Source organism: Adiantum capillus-veneris, chromosome 10, assembly GCF_014529385.1.
Source record: "Adiantum capillus-veneris isolate H3 chromosome 10, ASM1452938v2, whole genome shotgun sequence".
Lineage (NCBI taxonomy): Eukaryota > Viridiplantae > Streptophyta > Polypodiopsida > Polypodiales > Pteridaceae > Adiantum > Adiantum capillus-veneris.
This window is the reverse complement of record NC_140940.1, coordinates 124,301,378-124,315,589: the sequence shown is the minus strand read 5'-3', so window position 1 is coordinate 124,315,589 and position 14,212 is coordinate 124,301,378. Positions and strand designations below refer to the sequence as shown.

Genomic DNA, 14,212 nt, shown 5'->3' with positions numbered 1-14,212 from the left:
GTGTCATGAACGACTCAGTTTAGGAGAGGGAGAATGTTAGCACCACGCTAACAAAGTTACTTACTGTCGAGCCCAAACATTGTAATTTTAACTCATTTTTTAATGTAAAATCCACCATGTTTAGACCTTGTACTTTTGAATATTGTTATAGACTTGTAAAGTTAGTAGTCCGGGCTACGAGTGTCCAATTTGTAATTAAGCATTACCCATATATATTGTCAAGCCCCATATTGTCATTTTAAAAACCTTGGCTAAGGTATATGATGTAGGAGCAAGGGGGGACACTATCCCAAGTTTACTTTGCCTGAGATCTACGATGCTCAATCATCCCACCGTAGATCCCATCTCCTCCATGCCAAATATTCTCTTTGCCACCCACATTCACCAACTAAAAACGTCCATTATCCACGAAGTCTAAAAGTGAGGTGCAAGAAGCAGCTCGGGCTATGGCGACGTTCACGCGAGCAGGCGCCATGGCGAGCCTTTTCTGCTCCTCGGCCATGCATTGCAATAGCTCTGCAATCCAGAAGCAGAGAGTTCTGCTTTGCAAGGCTTCCGCTGCCTCCGAGGACTCTTCCAAATCTGAAAGCAGCAAGAGCCTCTTCAACTTTGTCACCGACAACCCTTCGAGCCGCAGTGCCATCCAGCTGCCTAGCACGCCCGCCCAAGACGGAAACCTTGGCCAGATGATTACGGTGTGTTTCTGCTGCTCCTTTTGTTGTGGATTTGGTGAGTGTCGACCACGAAAATTGCATTCATTTTGAGTTCCCTCTTGTCCATCGATGAGTTGCTATCCCTTTTCGATCTTTAATGTGTGCTCACATCAGCTATGCAGATTTCAACAATTTTTACCTATGCTCATTTGTGAGCTTGCATTTGGGTGGGAGCAGATATTGATATCTTTATCCACATCCTCTGGGGAGTGTTTGATTTTAGTTCCAACACTCTAACCAAAGATTCGAAGTGCGTTTTGGCGGCGAAAGGGCAGTCCTTTTGCTATTCTGTATCTACATCCTCTATTTTTTGTGCCGATTACTTTGACGAAGATGTAGTAGTACTGCTGTCAATACTATGGATGGAGTCCATAGTGATGTCCTCTGTGGATAAGTACTATGAGCCGATTATTTTTCTTTTTTCTAGACACGTGAATTTGGGCTTTTGCTGGAATCATCTAGGGATTTGCTTGCCCAATCGACTTTGTCCTCATTTTAAAATTCTCCAAGCCCACAAACTCGTTCACGTACCTCGGATGTCAATGCCTACTGGCTCAAACACAAGCCATGCTCGTGGTTGATTGGCCCTAACCCATTTCACACTCGCCATGCATTGTCCTAGGACCTCCAGCCCTTTACCACTTGCCCATGTAAAGGGCTTCGGGGAATAAGAAAGAAAATAAAGTGTAAAAAAGATAAAACAAATAAACAGACACCAAGAAACACCTCGTGGTGGTGACAGCTTCTATGGCAGTAAACAATGACTTCAGAGTGGATTGATCAAAGGCTTCTGGAGGATAGAGGATGGGGTGCTTGATTGTTCAATGTATGAGCCACGAAGGACTTTTCAAGCGTCTTATGAAATAAGAGGTCATACTATGAAATGTACTTAAGTTGCCATGATATGCCATACTTTTCACCACCATGGTGCGAAGCTCAATACTTTATCAAAGCTTCCAACTCTGTCTTAGGTGTTAAAGCTTGTCGGGGAAATGGCGTATATGTGGTTGCATTGTTGAGAAGTTCAGGGCTTTGCCAAAGCTTTGAGCTTCCTTTCAAGGTTCATTTTTGTACACTGTCCAGCTTGTCAAATTCAATTATTTCCTAAGTTGGGCTTGTTAGTATTACCTTCTATTTCAATGTACTTTAATTTTGATGTAAAAAATCTAAAACTGCATCCATCTCTCTAGCAGAATGTACAAGCACGTTAGTTGAGAATTTATGTACTTAAAAATTATATGTTTTTTAAACATATATAATGGCAATTTGGCACAATCTTGCCGTGTATGGATATGTTGGTTCATTCATAAGAAACTTGTTTTATATTCAAAAGTATTGCTCTAGCTGAGATCTCAACACCATTAGTAAGAAGCTTAGGTGGTTTTACAGGAAATAGAGAGCAAAGGTAGAGACTTTGGCTCTTACAAGCGTGCTGGGGAGTACAGCTGGTTCGTCCGTGAAACGGGTACACCTTTTTCTGCTCCACTATGTTGTTTTTCATCAGGTGTAGGCCTATTGTTCTTGTTCCTTTTTGTTGTGTCCATTAGTTTTCTGTGTGCATCCTGTTTATTATGCCTCATTTTTTCCTGAGACTTGCAGTTCTGAAGGGCGTTTCCCCCTTGCCAAACTATATAATCCAGCATTGTATGAGTAGTTTACTAGTGGTCACTTGTACTTGTTTCTGCAGGATCTCCAGATGCTAAGAATGGCACCATTATCTTTTTGCATGGAGCACCCACTCAATCTTATAGTTACCGTGTGGTGCTTGAAAAGGTATCTGTTTGATAACACTGGATAGTAGCTAATCAGGATCGTTCTTTCTTTGCTTCTTTTTGTGCCCTTTTTTCTTCTTTGCTCAAGTTGTTCATTTTTTTTAACAACATAAGATCTTGATGTGTGTGTGGCATTCAGATGGCTGAAGCTGGTTATCATTGTTATGCTCCTGATTGGATTGGCTATGGCTTCAGTGAAAGGCCACAGCCAGTCTACGACTTCTCTTACACAGGTGTGGTAGTTATGTATTGTTGAAGGTGAAATTAGTTGAATGTTATGTTTTCGGAAACAGTTTAATTGAACCTTCATTTTCAAATCTGATGCTAGGTGTAATGATGGAGTGCTGCAGAGGAAGCATATCACGAGGAATTTGACAAGTTGCTCAAAAGGATTGGAGTGGATACACCATTTTTCCTAGTAACTCAGGTGGCCTTTTTGTTATGTTCTCTGCATGAAGGCATTTGCTTTCTCGACCCAATTTCTTATTTTTCATGAACTTTGCAGGGATTCATTGTCGGTTCCTATGCTTTGACATGGGCATTGAAACACTCTGATAGGGTTGCAAAACTTGTTGTTCTGAATAGTCCTCTCACATCTTCAGCACCACTCCCTGGAGTTTTTCAACAAATGAGGTGAAATTTTTTGTGGAATTCTTTGTACTCTTATGTTATGGGTTTTCCTGCTATCATTGAAGCAAGGTTTTTAGCACTTTCTTTATCTCAAGAAAAGCACATGCCTCTGAATTTTCCCTCTTAATTGAGTTCCGCAAGCCCCATGCTTACATGCCTCATTGTTTCTATGTGGTGCCTCCAGGTTGCCTCTTGTTGGAGAGTTTACTTGTCAAAACGCAATGTTGGCAGAGCGTTTTGTTGAGGGCGGAAGCACGTAGGTTGTTTAGCCTTTTTTCGAGCGGTTTTAGCTGCTAACATTAAGTAAACGTTTGAAATATGTTTAGTTTGATATTTGTAGGTATGTCCTTGATTTGAATGATGCAGATGTGTATAGGCTGCCATATCTGGATAGCAGTGATCCTGGCTTCGGTAATTTGTCCTTACCTTTAGGGATTTTGTGTTTGCAGTTTTTCTCGTTGTCAAATCATTTGGCCTTATTGGTAGATAAGTGATTGTGTTTTGCAGCTCTTCTGGAGTCCACGAGGAAAGCTCCACTTAAGGATTTAACAACTCGGATTGAAACCGGATTTGCTTCTGGGAGGTGCATGGGAACTACATGCAATTTCATTATGATTCTAATGTGCAAGGGATGAATGGTTTTTTGCCTTGTTGGATGACATATATACTCTTTGAATGTCCACTTTCTGCAGATGGAATGTGCCTACCCTCGTTGCTTGGGGTGTGACAGACAAATACTTGCCCACTTCAGAAGCGGAAAACTTTGCCAAAAGGAATGCAGACGTCATTCAAGTTCAGCTACTGGAAGGTGCAGGTCATCTACCTCAAGAAGACTGGTATATCTTCTCTTACACTGCTTTATTCTTTAACGTCATCTCGCGTCGCAAAAAAAGATATAATTCAATATATTACCTCAGATGCTCTGAACGAGTTCTTTTTGTTTGCATCTAAATTGGAGGCAACACCTTCACGTATGTTTTTGCACCGTTGAATATTTGGATTCTGATGGCAGATCTTTGTATTGATGCATGCTCATGTGTGTGTGTGTGTGTGGTGTGGGTGTGGGAGCATATATGAGTACCTAGTTCTACACTTACTATTGGACGCTAATGGGGAGGTATTAGTGTTTGGCCAATACCATGCATGATGGAGCTGATGGTTATATTGACTTGTGGATGACTACCTTGAATCTATACCTTGCACTTTCCTTTTGAAGGCAAATTGAAGCTTATCCTAGATTTATCTAGATATATTTTGGATTCTGGTGGCAGTATGCACTTCATATAACTTTTGGATTCTGGTGGCAGTATGCACTTCATATAACTTTTGATTCTTGGGTGTTGTTAAGTCAATTGTGCAAAAACTGATAAAAGTATGCAAGGCTACTGTTTATTACCCCAAGTAGACGGCAGTGGGCTCACACATGTGGTCACTTTGTGAGCGCAGGCATATGGATACGTAGTCTTAGGTGAGAGAAGCATTTTCTTCTGTCAATTTCTCATCTTCATTTATTGGGTATCCTGCTTTTACAGGCCAGAGAAAGTGGTTGAGGCCCTTACAAAGTTTTTATAAACTTACGACTCCCAGAGACGGTGTTAAAGCAAAAGAATGTAATTTACAAAGCACTTTTTGTCATGGCAGGTAAAGTTTATATTATACAGAAAGGTTTGGCATTTTCTAGCGCCAGTGCTCCTTTTAAACAAACTGTTTTGATTATGCATTCTGTTAATTATGAGGGGAGAGATCACAAGGCCTCTTTATGGGCATCGACACAGATTCTCACCTCTTGTTCACACACTCCACTTGCGTTCATGATGGCTCATTACTGCACTCACATGATGCTCATGTCACTGTAGAGTAGAGTAGGGTCTAACTAAAAGAGTCGTAGGACATAGTCAATACCCAACAAGTCAAAGAGTCATAGTACATAGTCTTACTATCCTTTCTCCGAGCTCCACCATGAGTTGCTAGTCAGCTGGTTGCTCACTTATATCGCATATGCTTTTAGCTTGAGCTCCTCTTACCTGCAAATTGTGGTTGTAAAAATGGCAGCAATCCATGGATGGCTTATTATATTCTTCACTAGTTTGAGCTGCTTCACGCAGTCAACATCTCTCATGAACCTTATTATGCAGATGAGTTTGATACCCTTGAGCAAGGCTACTGATGACTTGAAGGCTGAATCCACATCAAGTTAGCTCATGTTAACAATCAAATACTCTGATTCAAATCAAACTTGCAAGCATTCTGTGTCTAGAGTACAAGGTCTTGACTTCAAGACCAGTTGATCTCTCTCTACCCCCAGGACCGCTCCTAACAAGCAAGATGCTCATGGTAAACCAAAATAGTTGGGGCAGTTGAAGCGTGTACTTTGAGCAGGGCTACACAACAGCTTTTTTTATTTTTTAAGGTAGTTGAGGTTGAATAGGGTAAGCACAATAGCTCTTTCACCTAATATGTAGTTGATTATTATCAACAGGATAATCTTTGGCCTTCTGTTGTTTCCATTTGAGCATTGATTCTTCAATTGATATTACATCTGTGTGTGCTTTATGGGTTTCGCGCGAACCAATGTGTAGTGGCCCATAAGTAGGTAGGCTGTGTGTATTTCCTCTTCCACTGCCTTCACTGCATATGAAAAGTGGAAAGGCAACCACCAGGTTGCTCCCAAAGACCTGAAAACCTGTGAGGGATATGACATTGATGCCACCCCTTAAGAAAGGATAGAAGATGCCCTGTGTTGTGGCAGGGCATTAGGCCAAGTAATAGTCTCAGACCAAACTTGGTCATCACCTATGCCTCATGTTGTTGAGATTCTCTTGCATGTCTACAGGAGTAGCGAAGGTCGCGGTACTCCTGCTAATTACTTGAAACCATGGCATACAAAAAAGGGCAACCAAGCATGGATACCTTCAACAGTGATTGATCTCTACATAGATCCCATGGCAGCTCTTGTGAGAGCACGAGTGGGGGTGCACATGTACATACCTCATTAACTTGAGTAGTATGCATGCTTGTGAGAGAGGAGATGAGTGGTGAGGAGAGGAGCGACAAAGGAATAGGCCAATGTTGCTTCCCCTACATGGGTTTCTCTATGGACCCATGTGAGTATATTTATTAGAGAAGATGCAAAAATAAAGGGAGTGCTTCAAAACGTAGCACAAGAAGATTTAGAAATGTTCTCATGTAGGAAAGCGGAGTTGTTTTTCATACAATGCATAACATTATGAGCTAGGTATGCACTGCATACCTAGCTAGGTATGCAGTGCCTCTCTCACAGAATCTCATATTGTTGAGGTAAGTCACAATGTGGGAATTATTGTGAGAATTTGTCCAAAACTTCTTGTGTAGGTAGCCATGTGCTTCTTACATCCTCCTCCTTGTCTTTGCCCTTAATGAATGAAAAACGTTACCTAGCCAACAGCTATTGACCTCTTGGGATGTTGGCAACCCATTTTAGATCTACCCTGTTTACATCATCAGTTAGATTTTGAGAGACAATATAGTGATAAAGGTTGCTGTGTATTTGTCGAACATATAGTATATATACCATACAAAATATATATATCAATGTTATCACAAAGAAATACCACTATTTTATTTGACAAACTTCAAAATCTCTTACCACAAATGTACCAAGCATGTCATAAGGACTTACATTATAATGGTAGATTCTTAAACAATGTGGCACCATAGGTCTCTATAGCAACCGGGCTTGTGGTGACTTCTTTGACATCTTGAGTTTTCACTAATACAGATTTTCTTGGGACACCACCTTCTACACACACAAAACGTGTTTCCTCGAGCTATTTTCAGTCGCACGTAAAAAGGCAATTTCTAAAATTTCCAATAGACATTCTTATCAATGATGTTATCATAGATTCAAGTTAGTTCGCCTTGATTTACACTAGATTTCCACATGTTTGTGTTGTGAGGGCTAGGGACTAACGCATGCGATTCTCCATCCAACCTCCTCTTACAGTCCCTCTAACCTATCTTTAGGAGCCATTGAACCTTGCGTGCTTAGCAAACCTTGCCTAGGGCTGTGCCCCCTTGGTCTTACTCTTTTTTGGGATCTACCTCCCTACTCCCACCCTTGTTTTGGCTTTACTCTCTCCTTGAAGGTGAGTTTTTATCTTCGAAAATATCAACTAGAGTGCTTCGTTAGCTGTGTTTATATCGAATTAAGATTAAGTAAAATATCAAAAACTATATATCCCATTTCAGCACTTCTCAAATGAAAAAAAAAAATCGTTTATTTGATGGTATTAATTTATATAAGATATTTATTAAATGGGAGGAGAGACTTCAAAATGAAGGAGAGAGAGAGAGAGAGAGAGAGTTCATCAAAGGGTGTTTGATTTTTTTATCCTGGAGGAAATGAAGCACAGAGAGAGAGAGAGATTTCATCAAAGCATGTTAGATTTGTTTACCCGAGAGTGTTTGGGATATTGATTGTCGTGGTTCAGAGGCGTTCTTTGCAAAAATGGGATACCGATCGTAGTGCTTCAAAAGGGTACCGCGTAGAAAACCACAAGGAGGGTTAGAATTTTGTCGAGCTCAACGTTCGTGACCATACAAAATGTCAATGTTATTAATTGTTTGTTGTTCCATTTTCATGTTTCAGAAAAAGAAAACATGCAAGTCTCCTTACATGGGGGGAGTTTGCACAATCCTCCCCAATTTTTATAATACGAGGGAACGTGCCATTCCCACGGCAGCATGCAATTTTTAGTGCATTCATTAACTGCGTTCTCAGTGTCAAAAATCAAAAAATGATAATGCTTACTCACCACGGGATTGAATGTCTCGTTGATGCACTTCCTTGCATCAATGATGTTGGGCATCGTGCGTAGAGCCACATGCCTTCAAGTTGCATGCATAGGTGATTGCGTTCTCAGTGTCAAAAATCAAAAAATGATAATGCTTACTCACCACGGGATTGAATGTCTCGTTGATGCACTTCCTTGCATCAATGATGTTGGGCATCGTGCGTAGAGCCACATGCCTTCAAGTTGCATGCATAGGTGATTGCATCTGGAGAGGCCCCCTCGCTTCGCATCTGTTGAAAGAGAATTAGAGCTTTCTGGCCCTGCCCCCGTGGGACAAATCTTACATCCACACTCCAGATCACAGGAAGCACAATAATTTTTTGAAACAGCCCGTGACTAGTAATCTCATCATTAATTCTCTCACCCATGTCCGGCAACGTATTTCATAAGACCACACCTCCAATGTGTAAGCGTAAGTGATTGCATTGGGATAATCGGGAAGAGGCCTTCGCTATACCATGAGAACAACAAAGTATTTCCTTGAAACAACAATGTTGGGCAATAGTGATGACTGTTCGGACATGAGAACTTCTCATGCTTTTGTGAGTTTGCTTGATGTGTTTCATGAGTATTGCTTCTTCTTTAGAGTTGTTGGTGGATTTGCTGCCTTTCTGTGGACATTGTAAGGGCACCACATTTGCCGTACATATGAAGAAAATCCCTGCTAAGAACAATCTGTTTCTAAATAGCTTGTGACTGACTAGCACTCTCATCATAATTTCTCTCACCCATGGCAGCATATTACGAAGTCTTTCAAGATGCTAGCATAGATGCTTGCTTCCATAGATGATTGCATTGGAGAAAGGCCTTCTGCTTACATATGCTTAGAACAGCCTTGACGAGCTTCCTTGCCAGCATCCTGCGTCGATTCAAAGTGATTACCCATCTTGTGGTTTTTCTGCGAAGGTACCAAGAAAGAAAAAAGGAAGCCGATCTCCTGTTTTCATTGAAAGGCTGTAATTCTGACGATTTCTTAGTTTGCGATGAGAAAGACGTCAGAGGGCCAAAATTGTAGTTTAGAGTAGGAATAGCTAAATAGTTGCACGTCTTGACAAGTTAATTGATGAAGGCCATAAAAAAGAGTGAGCAAGCAATCGTCGTTGGATGGTCGATGCCACGAGGATGAAGGAGTCTTGCTTTGCATCCGTTGGAAACAACCTAGGGCTTTCTGGCCTTGCTCTTGTTGCGCACATCTCGAATCAGTGCATTCCAAGAGACGACATTCTAGATAGGAAGCTCCTCAAGCACATTTTGTGCTTTCTCAAGCGTACCACATTTGACATACATATCGACCAAGACAATACTGCCAAGCACGACATCTTTCTTCAATAGCCTCCGACTCACAATATACTTCTGAGTTTTTGTGCCCATATCAGTATCTTGTGTAGAGCCACATGCCTTCAAGATACGTGCAAAGGTAATTGCATCGGAGAGAGACCCTCGCTTTGCATACTTATTGACCAAGACAGTGCCAAGCACGACATCTTTCTTCAATAGCCTTCAACTCACAATATACTTCTGAGTTTTTGTGCCCATATCAGCGTCTTGCGTAGAGCCACATGCCTTCAAGATGCATGCATAGGTGATTGCATCGAAACGGAGGCCCTCGCTTCGCATCTGTTGACATTGCGAACAGAACACTTGCTAGGGAGCATAATAGATTTGAAAGTCGTCAACGCCTGTGATCGACCTGTGATTAAAAAATCTTGCAACATGTGATGCTTGTGTAGGTGATTGCATCTATGCCTGTGGAGGTGATTGCATCTAGAGAGACATTCCAAACAGGAAACTCCTCCAGCACTTTTTGTGCTTTCTCAAGCACACCACATTTAGCATACATATTGACGAAGAGAGTGCAAAGCACGACATGTTTTTTCTTGCATAAAGCCACATGCCTTCAAGATGTATGCATAGGTAATTGCATCTAAACAGAGGCCCTCGCTTCGCATCTGCTGACATTACAAACAGAACACCTGATAGGGAGCATGATAGATTTGAAAGTCGTCAACGCTTGTGATCGAGTGTGATTAAAAAAACTTACGACATGTGATGCTTGTGTAGGTGATTGCATCATGAGAGAGGCCCTCACTTCGCATCTGGATTTTGACTGCAACGATTAAAAAAGCACGACAGAGCCACATACCTTCCGGATGCCTGTGCGTACGTGATTGCAGCTAGAGAGAGGCCCTCACTTTGCATCTGGATTTTGACTTCCAGGCAATATCATCCCACAACTTCCTTGCCTCATCCATGAGGGGCATATCTTGCACCACGAGATGGCAACCGAGTCCTACGTAGTGCCACATGCCTTCAAGATGCAAGCATTCCATGCCCTCGCTTTCATCTGCTAAAAACAACCCAAAAATTCTTGGCCCTTCGCTTGTTGGGGATGTCCCACGATCAATGCGTTCCAAGAGACAACATTTTGGACATGAATTAACATTCCCTGACTAACAATATCATCGTGATTTTTTTTTCCCATATCAGTATCTTACGTAGTGCCACCTACCTTCAAGACAAAAGCATACTCAAGCACTTTTTGGTGCTTTCTTAAGTACCACATCTCGCATACATGATCATTGCTCCTATGTAGTGCCACATGCTTTCAAGATGCAAGCATAAGTGATTACATCAGGAGAAATGTCCTTGCTTTGCATCCTGAAAATAGCCAGCAAGAGCTTCCTAGCAGAGATGACATTCCGGACATCAAGGCATTGCCACATGCCTTCAAGACAAAAGCATAGGTGATTGCATCTAGAGAGATGCCCTCGCTTTGCATCTATTGGAAACAGCCCAGCGCAGGGCTCCGTGGCCCTGCCACATTTGGCATAGATGTCGACCAAGGCAGTGCCAAGCATTACGTTTTGTAAAAGGGAACCACAATATTGATCAATCCACCGCCAAGCATGACACTGTACTCCCAATAGCCCTTGACTAGCAATCACATCGTGGATTCTGATACCCTTGCGATAGGCATATTGGGCATATCTTGCAACCAACATGTTGCACGTGATGACATTCTAGAGAAAAAGCCCATCACGAACTTTTCATGCTTTCATGACAGTACCACATTTGGCATACATGTCAACCAAAGAATTGCCAAGCATGACATCCTTCACCAAGCGTGTTGGATCAGGTATCTTCTCGTTAATACGCTCACCCATGTTGACGGCTCGTGGAAGGCCACTGGCCTTAAAGGTGCAAGCATTTGCATTCAAATTGAATTTGAAGAGATGCATCCCTGAAAACGGCATAGAGCTTTTTGGCCCTGCTCCTATCGTGTGTATCCCACAATCAATGCCTTCCAAGACTTGACATGGATAGGAAGCGCCTCAAGCACTTGGTGTGCTTTCTTAAGCGCACCACGTTTGGCATACATATCGACCAAGGCAGTGCCAAGCACGACATCTTTTTTCAACATCAGCATCTTTGTGCCCACATCAGCATCTTGGCGTAGATCCACATACCTTCAAGATGCATGCATAGGTGATTGCCATCTAGAGAGATACACTTGCTTTGCATCCGCTGAAAACAGCCTAGAGATTTTTGGTCCCGCTCTTGTTAATCATGTCCCGCAATCAGTGTACTCCAAGAGGCAACATTTTGGATAGGAACTTCCTCAAGAACTTTTTGTGCTTTCTCAACCGCATCACATTTGGCATACATATCGACCAAGACAGTGGCAAGCACGACATCTTTTTCCAACATCAACATCTTTGTGAATTTTTGTGTCCATATCAGCATCTTGTGTAGAGCCACATGCCTTGAAGATGCATGTGTAGGTGATTGCAACTGGAGAGACACCCTCATTTTGCATCTGTTGAAAACAAACTAGAGCTTTTTGGCCCTGTCCCTATGCGGCATATCTTGCAATCAATGCATTCCAAGAGTCCACACTTTGGATAAGAAGCTCCTCGAGCACTTGCGTAGAGCCACATGCCTTCAAGATGTAAGCATAGCCTTCAAGACCAAAGTATAGGTGACTAATCTTGCTTTGCATCCACTCAAAACGGCCTAGAGCTTTCTGGCCTTACTATTGTTGTGCATATCCCGCAATGAGTGTATTTCAAGGAGGCGGCATTCTGGATAGGAAGCTCCTCAAGTACTTTCTGTTCTTTCTCAATCGCACCACATCTGGCATACATATTGACCAAGACAGTTCCAAGCACGACATCTTTTTTCAACATCAAAATCTTTGTGAATTTTTGTGCCCATATCAGCATCTTGCGTAGAGCCACATGCCTTCAAGATGCACGGCATTGTGGCAAGGGAGGTTTGTTATTACAGAAGGTTCTTGATGGGTATATCATGCAATCAATGCGCTCCAATATTTTGGACAAGGAGCTTTTTGTGCTTTCATGAGGACATCGAGCAAAGCACTACCAAGCACTTTCCAATAGCCCTTGACTAGTACTCTTATCGTGAATTCTCTCACCCATGTCAACGTCTTGCATAAGACCACACACCTTCAAGGTGCAAGGATAAGTGATTGCATTTGAACAATTGGAAAGAGGCCTTCATTTCTCAAGCGGTGAGAACAACATAGTGCTTTCTTGCAACAACCATATTGGGCTTATCTGTAATAGTGAAGACAGTTCGGACATGAAGCCGATCAAGAACTCCTTATGCTTTCGTGAGTATACCTTGGTTGGGGTGCTCATGAGCTTGACAAGCTCATGAGCTTGGCTGGGGTGCTCATGAGCTTGAAAGTTTGTGATGTGTCCAAGATGTGTGCTTGAGGAATTGAGGCTGCAAGAGGATTTAGAAGTAGATTGTTGTTCAATGCTGCATACTAGCACTTGTACTCTCATTGGTTTGCTTTGCTTGGAAGATCTCAGTACATGTATGCCAAATGTGGTAGGCTAGGAAAACCTGGGTTGTTCTCAGGAGATGCAAAGCGAGGAATCGCTCCAGATGGAATCGCCCATGCTTTCATCTTTAAGACATGTTGCACTACGCAAGAAGCTGATAGGGGCAAAAAATTTCACGAGAACATTGTTAGTTAGGGACTGCTGACAAAAGGAGTTGTGCATTCATCGGCCTATGTCGCCTGCATCACCAACAGCCTAATAGCATCAGCTAAAAAATGTGTTGAACGGTCCGTGCTCATCACGTCGGCAAGCATCCGAAGTACCCTCCAGCTTGATGATCTGCAGAATATAACCAGGGTTTGAAAGGTGTTCTCAGAAGATGCAAAGTGAGGAATCGCTCCAGATGGAATGAAGTAATGAAACAACTTTTGGTAAGAATATGAATGTTTTCCTCGCTACACCTTCACCACGTTACGTGATCCACTTATTTTTACCAAATCTAGTTCTGATACGTGGAACTATCTGCTTGTAGCAAAAATTGAAATGAATGATTGGAATCAAATATCCTCCGAAGAGACTATTCTTTTAGTCAAAAGGAACCTCTACTTAGATCTCATACTTGCAGTAGGGCCTACCTCAAATGAAACGCTTTGAGTGAGAAATACTTATTGTTGTCACTTTTCAACTAATAGCACAGCTTATCTCAAGCGAAGCGCTCTAAGTGACTAAAACTTATTACGCTCTCTTTACCAATAATAAAGACTAACTGAGCAAAACTTATTGCTCTCTCTCTTCTCAACTAGTAGTAAAACCTATCTCAAGTGAGGCGCTCCAAGCAATTCCTTCTTAATAGTGAAATATTTTTACTAATGCAGATTAGTCGAGCATTTGAGCTTGCTTCTGACACATAACAAAAGGTTGGTGCCCTACATCTAAGGGTATATTTACTCTCCATATCCCAAAAGCGGTGTTGTTCTTCATAAAAGAAGACGCACCTTTTGTGGGATTTCTATGTTTAATGTATCGAAATCCTTGAAACTTCTCAAGACCACAATCCGACAGTGTGCACGATCATGGTCGCACAAGAATTGTACCTACATCCCTCTGCTTAAAATTGTGTGCTCTTACGATTACACATTGTGTCTAACTTAAGTAGATGAAAACACCATATTAGAGAGTTTGAGACTTTAGAGCCAATTTGGGATCACCAATGTCTTAAAGATTTAACCATATGGATAAATCTCAATTTTATTTTTAAATGCCAAATCTTTTCACAAGGTAATACTTGAAAAGCTCTTTCAGATCATGCTCTCAAAAATATGGCTAAGATTTGACCATGTGGTCAAAACTTAAGCTCATTTTGACACACTTAATTTTTTAAATTAGTAATGCTAACTAGAAAACTCAAAATTAACAACATAGTTTGTACTTGCTCGTAGCCATATATCAAATTG

The 14,212-nt window shown here is 41.7% G+C and overlaps 1 protein-coding gene across 4 annotated transcripts in view; it reads left to right on the top strand.

Annotated features, from left to right (window-relative positions):
• Window positions 1–391: 391 nt before the first annotated feature.
• The window catches only part of LOC147449579 (alpha/beta-Hydrolases superfamily protein), a 31,140-nt gene continuing 17,319 nt past the window's right edge, over window positions 392–14,212 (top strand). Inside the window, exons 1-12 of one of the 4 annotated variants that reach the window (XR_015189443.1) lie at window positions 392–695; window positions 2,103–2,178; window positions 2,401–2,486; window positions 2,625–2,718; window positions 2,836–2,912; window positions 2,991–3,118; window positions 3,300–3,371; window positions 3,456–3,526; window positions 3,623–3,698; window positions 3,808–3,951; window positions 4,648–4,756; window positions 5,251–5,618. Coding sequence is in view for 1 of the 4 variants with exons in the window: in XM_086521991.1 (XP_086378117.1) it covers window positions 447–695; window positions 2,103–2,178; window positions 2,401–2,486; window positions 2,625–2,718; window positions 2,836–2,912; window positions 2,991–3,118; window positions 3,300–3,371; window positions 3,456–3,526; window positions 3,623–3,698; window positions 3,808–3,951; window positions 4,648–4,687 (1,113 nt within the window). In the remaining 3 variants the exon portion in view is untranslated. Of the gene's footprint in view, window positions 696–2,102; window positions 2,179–2,400; window positions 2,487–2,624; window positions 2,719–2,835; window positions 2,913–2,990; window positions 3,119–3,299; window positions 3,372–3,455; window positions 3,527–3,622; window positions 3,699–3,807; window positions 3,952–4,647; window positions 4,796–5,167; window positions 5,619–14,212 lie in introns of those variants that run through there. The other 3 variants (XR_015189444.1, XR_015189445.1, XM_086521991.1) reach the window with 3 other exon arrangements.